Raw genomic sequence first — 12,227 nt, forward strand, 5'->3', positions numbered from 1 at the left:
CTGATTTCACTGCTGCCCGTGCCACTGACGACAATGAACCTCCTCCTTTCTCGCTGATCAGGCTTAAAAGCACGCAGAGATTTCACCCCAAAGAACATTCGGCCTAAGGCAAGCACCTCGCAATGCTTGTGCCGAGCATGGCAGAGTCCCAGCCGCCGCCTGGGGCACGCTATAAAGCCGATAACACCTGGCACCCTCACACCATGAGGGACTCCACGGGGCAGAGCCGGGCAGGAGGGCCCTGAGCCTGCCCGTTCAGCACAATGCCGATCCCTCAGCCTGCCCGTTCAGCACAATGCCGGGCCCTCAGCCTGCCGCCCCTCCGCCTGCCCGTTCAGCACAATGCCGGCCCCTCAGCCTGCCCGCCCCGGACGGACGCGCCGTCCCGCCCCGCCTGCCCGCTCCGCCCTTCCGCCGGGACATGGCGCAGGAGCTGCGGAGCATGGATGGCGACGTGGAGGATGGCGAGCTGTCCGGCTCCGACTCGGACATGCCCGGCGCCGGCTCCCCCGGACAGGTGAGGGCGGGCAGCGGCCAGAGCGCCGGGCCGGGGAGCGCCGGGCCGGGGGGCTGCGGGACGGGCAGGCCGCGGAGACCGTGCCTGAGGGGCTTTGCCGCACCTGAGGGGCTTTTCCCGGCTTGGGACTCTCGTTCCCGGGCCGGTGGCTTCTCCCAGGGTCGGTGGCTCGCCCCGGGGCTGCTGTCCTGTCCCTGCTGCTGTGGCTGTCCCTGTGCTGGCACCGCCGGGGCCTCTCCGGGGAGCTGGGGCCTCGCCGGGAGCGTGGTGCGCGGGAACAATGGGGACAGTGGTGACCGAGGGGGCGAGCCCTGGGGAACGCAGCAGAGCCCCGGGCGCTGCCGGCCGCAGGAACCCGCGCCTTGCCCGCGGTCTCCGCGCTTGATAGAGAAGCCAGCGCTGTCCCCGTGTCCCCCTGTGTCCCATTATGGCTCTCCCCGCCATCGGCCTTAAGGCCAGCACAGCAAGGAGCTGGAGCTGCTGGAGCCAGGCCAGAGGAGGCTCCAGGATGAGCGGAGGGACAGAGCAGCTCTGCTGGGAGGGGCGGCTGGCACAGCTGCCATTGCTCAGCCTGGGCAGGAGAAGCTTTGGGGTGAGCTCAGTGTGGGCCTGGAGGAGCTGCAGGAAAGATGGAGACAATTGCCAAGGGCTGGAGGGACAGGATAAGGGAATGGCTTCCACTGCTAGAGGGCAGGGCTGGATGGGATATTGGGCAGGAGTTGTTCCCGAGGGTGGGCAGGCCCTGGCACAGGGTGCCCAGAGCAGCTGTGGCTGCCCCTGGATCGCTGGCAGTGTCCAGGGCCAGGCTGGACACTGGGGCTTGGAGCAGTGGAAGGTGTCCCTGCCATGGCAGGGGTGGCACTGGATGAGCTTCAAGGTCCCTTCCAACCCACACCATTCTGTGATTCTCAGAGGATATGAGGAATTTATTCTTTATTTAATTTGTACTGAGAGTATCAGGTGTTCACAGTGGTGTACAGGAAAATATTTCAAACTAAGATCTGTGTGTGGCACTGTATGTATAAAGAATTTTAGTTTCTCCACTTATTTTAATCTTTGTGGTATAGTTCTGAGAAATGAAGTGCAAAAATAAGTTTTTTACAGAAATGTTCAGTCTTATTTATGCTGATTTTGGGGCTTTTGCATTACACTTGAAGTTAAAGGTTTGTATTGCATAACATGGTAAGTTAATACTTCTCTTTTCTGTTTGCTGTTTGGAGAAAGAAGAAATGGCATCTGTGTTGATGAAAGCAGTAAGGCTAAAGAAAAAGTTTTCATTTCACTTGAAAGTGAAGAAAGAGATCTTATTTTGAAAGATTGTGGGACAGCATATAACTGTATGATAAGAAATCAGTCAGGGAATAACTGGAATTAGGAGTAAAAGCACTTCTTGAGTAAATGTATATCAGTGGCATGATGTTTTGATGGGAGGTGTTTGTTTTGTTTCATAATATATAATTAATCCATGGTGTCTTGTTTGTTTAAAAGAGGAGAAAGGGTTGCTTCTGTAAAGGTTCTGCTGTCCCCAAGTTGGTCATGTGCTGTCCTGACTGAGCTGGGATCACTCAATACTCTTAGTCTGAGCACCATCCCAGTTTTGTGGGTTTGGTTTTTTTATTTTTGGTCATTTGGTGTTCTCACATGAAACTCCAGAGATATTAACTTCTCTGCTGTTTGACAAATTTCTGGTATTGTTGTTTTGGTATTTCACTGCTCTTAGAGTTGCTGTGCATCTTTTGTCTTTGTCCAGTTTGTGCATATTCACCAATTTTCCAGTCCCATAGTAATTTTTGCTCAGCAAAATTTGCCTTAAGGAGAGGAGTAACTGCTGATGTGTTTCTGTGTCAGCCATGCTCTATTTCATGTTCATACACTCAAAATACAGGAGTTTCAAAGGGGCTATGGCCCAAGAGATGCTTGTGAAGGACTGCACAGTCACAAGAGTCAGAATTTTTGTACTTTAGCTAATCAGAGACTTGACAGCTCTTCTAATTTTCATGAATAATGGGATCTGATTCACTTTTTAATTCCAGAAGCTGCACACTGGCAGTGATTCCTGCAGGCCCTTCCAGAGCAGCCTCTCATCCTGTGCTCCCAGCGTTCCTTACAGGACCACCAAGAGCTTGGACTCCAGCGAAGAGAGCGCCTCCGACTCCGATGACGACAGCTGCCTGTGGAAGAGAAAGAGGCAGAAGTGCTTCAACGTCTCCCCAGCCAAGCCTGAGCCCTTCCAGCTCAGCCAGAGCCACCAAAAACAGACTACTCTGCGTGGCAAGAAGGTCAACAACATCTGGGGCGCCGTGCTCCAGGAGCAGAACCAGGATGCAGTGGCTACTGAGCTTGGGATTCTGGGCATGGACGGTTCAATAGACAGGAGCAGGCAGTCTGAGACTTACAACTACCTGCTGGCTAAAAAGCTGATGAAGGAAGCCCAGCAGAAGGAGGCAGAGACTTTGGATAAGGAGCTGGATGAATACATGCATGATGACAAGAAGATATTGGCGGCAGAGGAGGAGAATGGCCAGGGCTTCCTCAAGCGGAAACGGCCCGTGAGAGAGAGACTGGGGGAAAGGCAAGAGATGAAATACAAGGGAAGGTATGAGATAACAGAGGAAGATTCAGAGGAGAAAGTGGCAGATGAAATTGCTTATCGGTGAGTTTAATAATGGTGCATCTTCACTAAGCATTGGGGTGGTTGATTGAAGAAGGGGTGGGGGAGGGAAAAGCTCCCCTGCTGCTAAATAAAGTGTCACATCAGATCACAAAATACACTTCCAAAATCCTGGGATAGAAATGTATCACTGTGGCTGGTCATCTTGTAAGCATCCTATTAGTACTGCCTGTTTCTGTGAATTTTTATGTTTTTATTCTAAAAGCCACCAGGATGGTTTGCTATTTGAGAATAGTGGCAAGGAAAAATATTGCTTCTCATTCAGATTTAGTAGTGCCTTTTTTTTTTCTTTTAAATACACCATGGTTGTTTGGGCTCTGACAGCAATGCACACATGCTGTGGTCACCACAGAAATCTGTTTTAACTTCTAATCCTTTGAAACTATAGATAGGATGGACAGTGCAGTGTTTTGGATGGAGTCAAACTGCCACACTCCTCTTTCAGTGTGCAAGGAAAGAAAATTATGATAAATAGGGAACAAGACTCAGAAGATTCACTGACAGTTAGCTTGACATTTAAATAAAACCTGTGTTTATTGGTCATAGTTGTTTTTATACATGTGGTATTACTTCAGAATCTGGCAATACTACAGCAATTAGTTATTAGTGCTATTACTTGTTCTGGGTAGTTTCTCATTTCTTAATTTAAAAACTTCAAACATATATCTTGCAATAAGCTCCTTTTTGTTGTAAAGAGCTTCACTGGAATAGAGCAGAAGTTTCTTTTTTTCTAAATTGTAGTAGCAGCGGCATTGAGCTGTATCAATAGGGTTCTGATTGTAGTGTAATTCTTTTGTTTTGTTCCCTTTTATTGATTATCATAGATCAGTCAGTAAACTGATTTCTTCTTTTTTATGTAGGTTTGACTGAAATAGCACATGATATAGAGGAACTTCTATATTTCCTTTTTCCTGCAGTTGCTGATTTAACTGTAAAAAGTTAATTTTAACTATTAAACACACAAGAAGCTTTTATAGTTTGATTTCAGAGGCTTATGCAGGTCTTTGCAGTTTCATATTCAGTTCTATATTTCACACGTATCAAGAAAAAAATAACCACTCAATGCATTTTCATTGAAACAAGTTTTAAAAATGCATGCTTTAGGTAAAAAAATATCCCTCAATAGCTCAGTATTTTGAAATCTGATTCAATAAACAATTTGAGCACTTACACTCTTGAGCACAAAGTAAATTATTCATTGTGAAAGTTCCACATTCAGTTATACTCAAGGAATTATCCTGACAATAAATGTGCCTTTTCTCTCCCCCCCACCCCATTCAGACTTTGTGAGCCAAAGAAAGACTTAATTGCTCGAGTAGTGAAAATAATTGGGAAGAGAAAAGCCATCGAGCTGCTGATGGAAACAGCTGAAGTGGAGCAGAATGGTGGACTGTTCATAGTGGTAAGGAAAATGTCATCCTGTGGTTTGCTAGGTAGGGATGGGGAGGGCAGCACAGCTTTTTACTGGTAGAAAATTCACACAGTGCTGTTGGAAATCTCTGGTGCTGGACGTGTTCTCCTGGAGTTTCATGGCCTTCCCTTGCCCTGAGACTCCCCTAGTAAATATTCATGTAACCTTCCAGCAGGATTTGAGTGAACATTAAGGTGAATGAACCTGGAAATTACCCATGTTCTGTGCTGAGGTTAGTGTCTAATCTGCAGGGATAATGTTGTGTCTGTTACTGCTCTCCTTGGAATCTTTCCCCTCACTGACTTGAGATTGAAGGATTCTCAGGCTTGAATAAAAACCAGCATTTCCAATATACCATTTACAGAGTAACTCCCAAATGGAAAACTGTTTGCTTTATTAGGGAACCACTGGCTTATGTATCAGCAGAGCAAAACTGAGCACTGATTTCTATTACAAATCATCATAAAAACCCCTATACTCTGTGGTCAGGCTGTCAATTTTTTAAATGTTTTTGTTCTTGTTGAATAATGAGCTTCACTGTAAAAAGCACACATGGTAAGAAAAGCTGTGGGTGAGGAAAAAGTGGGTGAAAACTAGGAAATACTTTCACTTGATTACAGTTTTTAAGTTCCATCACTTGGAAGTAGAACTGAGGCAAAAAACAGGTAGGGGGACACAGTCCAAAATAAATCCCACCAAAATAAATTTAAAAAAAACCCAAGCCACCACCTCCCTCCTTTGAAAAAGAAAAGGCAACAAATTCCAGCTAGGTAGTTGTGCTAGAAGCATTCTGTTGTCTTGGAAGTTAAGTCAAAAAGTGTTTACCAGAGATGAAGGAAAACAGTTCCTTGTGGCCTAGGCTGCTTTGTACCAGATCAGAGTACACTCTTTGAAAGGCAGATCACAAAAGGCACCATGAAGTGCAGGTGATAAAAATATGTTAAGATGCGCTGCTTCAAGAACCTGCTTAAAACCTGTTCTTGGAATGCTTAGATTATATAGTACATTATTTAGCAAGAAAGTATCATATTTTGCACCAGTATCATCCAGTTTTTACTGGAGTAAAAATAGGGTTTTATACTGCAAATTTTAATTGACTAATAATATGATAATTAGCACTTGTAATTTTCAGAGGTTTCAAAGCTGAGCTAATTCCACATACTGCTGCTGCTGCACTGAAAACTGCTGGGTCAAACATGAAGTGGGGAGGAATTTTAAAGTACAGGTTGTGTTTCCTATGCCTTCAATGCGTAGGAAATGCAAAACCAGACAAGTTGTAGCATTTCTGAGCGCAGTGATAAAAAAAAACCTTGAGGTTAACATTATTTTATTAAATTTGTTTTAGACATTTTACTGGGCTTATGTGTTAGGAATGCTCTGAGTGTTTAACCTAGTGCATAACTTGTTGCAGATAACTGTGAGAGTAGTTAGAATATTAATCATATTTTGTGTCTTCACTACCAAAATCAAGTTTAGTGTGTAGTTTTAACAATTTAGCATTATATTCTAAAGGAGTTACTTTTTAACTGCATGATTTTCCTGTCCAGATTTAGCAGGCTGATTGTTGACCTTCATATGACTAATTCAGTCACAAATTAGACACAGCCAGGATGATTTTCATTTGGCATTTGACACACCAGAACTTAAATTGAGTTTATTCTGTCTCAACACTGAGTGTTGCCTTAGAGGCTATTTTTTGTCAACCCTTAGTATTAAGCTTGCTATTCAAAATTTCCTCTGTCCTTATTCAGAATGGCACCAGAAGAAGAACACCTGGGGGTGTTTATTTAAACCTGCTGAAGAACACACCGAGCATAAAAGAAGAACAAATCAAGGTAAAAATGTTTGGAGTTCAAATATGCATTCTCGTTTGGGTTTTTTCTTCCTATTAAAAATGTCAGGACTGAAACTCTCTTAACTTGTAACAACTGTAGCTGTTTATTCCATTGAAACCAGGCTTTTAGAGTCAAAAGGCAAAAAATAAAAGAACTGTGCTCAAAAATTGTTGAATTGCCATTAACACTAATCAGAGAGTTTTGCATGTTGCCAGTCGCAAAAACCTGTTGAGGCAGATGAGGTTGTAGAATCTAGCAGAGGTAAATGTTAGATTTTCCTAATTTTATATTTAGATCCTTTGCAACTAAGCTTGTGCATTGTATTTCTCCCCTGGGAGCTCTGTGTCATTGTGTATGGTGCAGGTCTCTCACAGAATATTTTTATCCTGTATAGTTCCAGCTATGGCACCAGCAGAATCTCTCATTATACCAGTTGATGGTGGTGCTCTCTAAATCAGTTTTCTAAGCTTGTAAACATTATTTCTAAATCAGTTTTCTAAGCTTGTAAACATTATTTCTCTGAGATGTTTTAACTTAGTGAAGAAAATACCAACTTAACTTTTTTTTTTTTTTTTTTTTTTGAGATGACATAAGCTGCTTTTAATAGAGTTTTTGTTGTGGGCTTTTATTTTATTTGTAGGTGGCTACAGGTCATTCTGTAAGCTCTTTCAGTGTCTGGTACTGGGAATTGAGAGAAAGCCAACTTTGTGTCAACATTGTGATTCTTTGTTTGGAGAAAAAAAATAAACAAGAAAATAAAAGCCCAACATCCTTTAATAGATTACAGTGATTGGAAAAATTTTTCCAAAGTTGCAAGACTGATCACTTTACACTATTAGAAAATGAATTTTCTGTTCTATCCCGCTTCATTAAGTGCAGTCTGTCCTCTCACTTCTGCTCTCAAGAACAAGTAGCTTAGTTAAATACTGACCAGTGTTTGTAATTTATTTTTTTTTTACTATTCCTTCATATTCTTTTTAGTAAATACCACTAAAATGGCATGGAAAAAATGTTGTTGTTGAATTGTTTTCTTGCCAGGAAATATTCTATCTGGAAAACCAAAAGGAGTATGAAAACAAAAAAGCTGCCAAGAAGAGAAGGATACAAGTTCTGGGGAAGAAGATGAAGAAGGCCATCAAAGGGCTTAACCTGCAGGAATATGATGATGCATCTCGTGAGACTTTTGCCAGTGACACAAATGAGGCTTTGGCTTCCCTGGATGACCTGCAGGAGGGGCACCACGAGGCAAAGATGGAACCTGAGGATACTATTGAAATTGATAATGCCCACGATTTGGAGATATTTTAGTTACTCATATTCCTGATAACAGAGTCTCTATAAAAACATGTTAAATAAGCCTTTCTTGTAATCCTGCAACTTCTTGTTTTCAAAGTGTGGGGAATACTTGATGCTGAAAAATAGGAGGTGATTCTTAGCTAAATTTAACAGCATGAAAGGCTTTTAATTGTCCTGTTAATTGTTTGCTGAATCCTCAGAAACTGTCAAGATTGTTCTAGGTAACAACCCTGCGTCACGTTAGGAAGTGTTTTTGTCAGATTTTGTTAGGTTTAGGAGTTAAGTTAAGGCTGTGTTTTAACCAAATAATTCTCTTAATTTGCTGAAGCACACATCTTCACACAGTCATCAGGTGAGCAATGCTCTTTACTACAGATGAAGAGAAAAACCAGTATGACTTTAGTCTTGATATAAAAGATCATATATTCTTAATGTGGCAGTGTGTTGACAAAACCAGCGGTATTTATAGGATTAAGACCTGTGAAAACAGATTGGTTTGTGAAATAAACTTAACTTTAGTGGACCTTTGAATAAGAACCTTGTAAATAAGCAGTATTGAGCAATGTATGTTTCAGATTTCTGCCATTTTATTCTTTGTATTCCAATGGTGAGTTGAGCTTCATATCTGTTTTCCATAAGTAGACATGCACCTAAGTTCCATGGATCTTTTGTTTGCCGACAGATACAACTGAAAGCTTTCAGAGTAGTGAGATTTTATTAAGCTGGATTCCCTTCAAGGATCTGTAGACTGTACTGCAGATATAAACCCTTTACCCTGCAGTTCTTGTTCTGTCCTCCTCCTGTGTGCAGTGAGATAATGTGCAGCTTGCAGAAGATCTGGAATTTTTCTGTGCTGACTCTTGCAGGGGATATTTTTTTTCATTTACTTGATGCAGGAAACTGTTGTGTAGTTTGTTAGTTCAGCCGAAAACTATTTTTATGTTGAATATTGTTTTTAATATAGCTGAAGAACATGTGCAACACTGATATATGTATGATGTCTAAAGTATTTTGTTACTAATAGGTTTTGGCATTTTTTGTAAGTAGACACTATTCAGCCCAACTTTTGTGCATAAATTTTGTTAACCTTTGGGTCTTTGAGTTTCAGAAGGAAAGTGTGTCAGTATCAATTTATAAGATTGAATAATTCAGTACTCCAAGAGCTGGCATTTAAAAGATTGCAGCATTTGAAGAAGTGCTTACACATAATGGCACATTCCATTACCTGCCTTACTAAACCTCGGTTTTGACTTTTCTGCTTTTTTTCTGTTCACATGAAGCAGAGCTCCTGATTGTTAAAAAGTTACTCATCAGATGTGAAGCAAGCCTTTGCAGGTAGAAGTTGCTTGTGCTGAAATAACAGAATTTCTAATTTTTCATTAATTTTCCTAACCAGCAATGGTCAGACTAAACTGATAACGCCTGTAAGGGAAACAGAATTTTGTGCTATTCAATTGCTTTAGGACTGTACCATTTCATCCTGGTTTTGGGAATTGCTTGGGGATATATCTTAACTGTTTTCTGGATAGAATCAGCAAATTGTAACATTGTTGTAAGCAATTTTTAATTGTTATGTGATTTGCACTGTGTGTTTTTTTAATGTTAATATTTCTAACCTTGATTTCTCAGGCAAGGGGTACCAAAATGGTGTGTAAAGTGTTGTCTTTAACAAAAAGGTGACAGGGGCATTAAGCTGTTGGAAAGGGCACTGGGGATGGGGAGGGGTCTGGAGGGGGGCCCTAGGGGCTGAGGGCACTTGGTCTGTTCAGCTGGAGGAGAGTGAGGGGAGACTCAATGGAGTCCTCAAAATCCTCAGGAGGGGAAGAGGAGGGGGAGGCACTGATCTTGTCACTGGTGATCAGTGTAAGGACTCCAAGGAATGATATGAAGCTGGGTCAGGGTTTTCAGGTTTGGATTAGCTATCAGGAAAAGATTCTTCCCCCAGAGGGGGGCTGGGCACTGGAACAGGTTCTCCAGGGCAGTGGTACCACCAAACCTCACAGAGTTCGGGGAGTGTTTGGACACAGCTCTGATCAGGCACAGGGTGGGATTGTTGGGGCTGTTTAGGGCCAGGAGCTGGACTGGATAGTCCCTTCCAACTCAGCAGATTCCATGGTTCAGTTTCTTCCCAAGGGGAAAAAGACCTTTTCTTACCTTGTGTTTTTTCTGTATTTTCCCTGGCTTTCAATGGAGTCCTTCCAAAAGTCAAGCAAGTTCAAAATTATAAGTAGCTGCCATTTGCTCTTGGTTCCTCAGCAAGCTTCTTGTGTTTGGTATCAAACAGGTTGCATTAGGCAGCCCCAGTTTCTGTGTCTGCACCAGAGAGACAGACACACCAGTCTGTCCTGGGCTGATCCTTGCACAGGGAGCACTGCCTGTCTTTTGTCTTGGAACAGATGTGTCTCTCTAGATTTTGTTCTGATAACTGATGTTCTGCAGATAAAAATGCAAGCAACACAGGTTGGGGTTTCAAGTTTGAGCTCTTCAAGTTTCTCTGATGAGCAGGTGTGGTTTTGAGGCATTATCTTTGCTGCAAATAAAAGACTCTACTGCTGGTGCAAACATCACCCTCTATCCCATAAACTATAGCAGCATAATGAGCCATCTCTGTTAGACCTGAAGAAGATGCTGAAAAAATGAGAGAAATGTGCTTTGGTCTGAAAACACAAAGCTCATTTATAACCAAAAACCTTTTGCTACCTTGCATCCAAAATTCCAATTGGAAAGCAATGATTTTTGGTACCACTGGGAAAAACTGTTTATTTAAGATTCAGTTTTACTGTGGATCTTGAAAGCATCATTTGAAGTACAATTGCAATTTTACAGATTCTCCTTCTCCTTCCAAAAAGATTATCTCATTAAGGTGCTCTTACACCCTCCGGGCTTATTAACTGCTGTTTGCCAAAACTCTTAAGCAAGTGTGGAATGAATGACACAGTTCAAAGTATAAAGGTGATGGGAAAAGGAGATGATTGTATTAAATATGGCATTTCTGTTACAGAGAAGATGAATTCCTTGCATTTTTTCAGAGTAAAGGGGAAGGGACTGACTGAGTAATAAAAAGAATTTTTGAGGGTTTTTTTTTTTTTAAATTCTGTGTTTTTATTAGTCATAAAACTTCAATATGATGATGCTCATTATTTATCCCCTTAACCATCCTGTGGCTCAGACAAGAGTGTCAGAGGCAATATTAAAAAAAAAAAAAAAAAAAAGTTTATTTCAACATACAGAGGAGAATTCATGGCTACAGTGAATAGTGGCTTCTTTGATGCTCCACTCCTTTTCCTAATTCTTGCTGATCAGCAACACTTCAGAGATTCAAGCCTTTTTCTGAACCATTCTGGGGCTTCAGTGGATCTGGGAATATCCATCCAGTCTTGGAGCTTTGGCATCAGGGTTTGCTTAAGGCATTTGGGAATGTGGCAGAGACAATGATGGCAAGTTCCTCGCACCACCTCTTGGATTCAGACAGCTGTAAAACATGGCAACCTTTGCAGCAGCTATGGCCTCTTGCTGGTTTTGGACCTCATGCATCCCATCTTATTTGTGACCTGCCAAACCTAAGAAGTTCTTGCAGAGCAAAGCTTTATTTAAAAATTACATACTTGAGGGTTTCTTGTCTCCCCATCTGCAATGCTGATAGATCATGCCACTTTTCCAGAGCTGTGGGAGGAACATCAGCTGTGATATATTTAATACTGCCCAGACAAATGCATTTCTAGAATCACAAACATCTGGACCTAACTACAGACAAAAATAAAGAATGTATATCTGAAGGGAGACTCTACACATAATTTAGCTATTCTAGACACCTTTCACATTGGGTTTCTTGTTTCTTTTTTGCTTGGCCAGAAAGATTTATTTAGTTATTTAAAGAAACAAATAAAAAAGCCCAACAATTTTGTAACATTAAATACATACAGAAAAAAAATTAGTATATTGAAAACTTCTTCCCAAACAGATTATTTTATTAATTGAAAACTTACTAGTGATTCAGTATATCAGCATGCTTGTTTAAGGCATAATCCCTTTGAAAGGTATTCTCATTTTTCTGCAGAAGTTGCACTTTTTTAGTTAGCCATCTGAATTTTTCATTTGTTCTATCAAGGATTAATGGTGTTTGGGTTTTGGGGTTTTTTTGGCCAAACATGGATAGTACAGCTATTTACAGTAACTATTTTACATTTGATGTTTAGTTACCACTGACGAGTTTTGTACTGACACCTTTTCAGCCACTGAAACGTCTCTATTCAACATGTAGAAATGGAAATATATCCTGGAAGATGATTCTGTCTCAGAGCACCAGAAGAGACCTTGCTGTGGAGCTGAAAGAAAAGCCTGCAAAAAAAATAAATGCCTTCAGAAATTTTAGTTGCTGATATCCTCACACATTCCCATTTCCAGATGTTGGGCAACTGTGCTTGCTTTTCTATTTGGAAAACTCATGAGCTGCTCTTTCGTCTTAGAAAACAAACTGGAACAAAATAGTATGTGATG

General features: G+C 41.7%; 1 protein-coding gene across 1 annotated transcript; it reads left to right on the plus strand.

Moving 5' to 3' along the window:
- The first annotated feature begins 366 nt into the window (after positions 1-366).
- Positions 367-9,375, plus strand: PHAX (phosphorylated adaptor for RNA export). The gene is made up of 5 exons (XM_079331695.1): positions 367-517; positions 2,551-3,170; positions 4,470-4,590; positions 6,351-6,434; positions 7,473-9,375. Exons 1-5 carry the CDS (start codon positions 422-424, stop codon positions 7,740-7,742), a joined length of 1,191 nt encoding a protein of 396 aa, XP_079187821.1. The 5' UTR covers positions 367-421; the 3' UTR covers positions 7,743-9,375.
- Positions 9,376-12,227: the final 2,852 nt, after the last annotated feature.

This window comes from Erithacus rubecula, assembly GCF_903797595.1.
Source record: "Erithacus rubecula genome assembly, contig: SUPER_Z_unloc_7, whole genome shotgun sequence".
NCBI classification, from domain to species: Eukaryota; Metazoa; Chordata; class Aves; order Passeriformes; family Muscicapidae; genus Erithacus; species Erithacus rubecula.

Excerpts from the sequence above, each read along its gene's own strand:
- PHAX (XM_079331695.1), top strand. The coding sequence starts at position 422 with ATGGCGCAGGAGCTGCGGAGCATGGATGGCGACGTGGAGGATGGCGAG. Across the intron at positions 518-2,550 it reads GCGCCGGCTCCCCCGGACAG|AAGCTGCACACTGGCAGTGA; the intron begins GTGAGGGCGGGC and ends TTTTAATTCCAG. Across the intron at positions 6,435-7,472 it reads TAAAAGAAGAACAAATCAAG|GAAATATTCTATCTGGAAAA; the intron begins GTAAAAATGTTT and ends TTTTCTTGCCAG.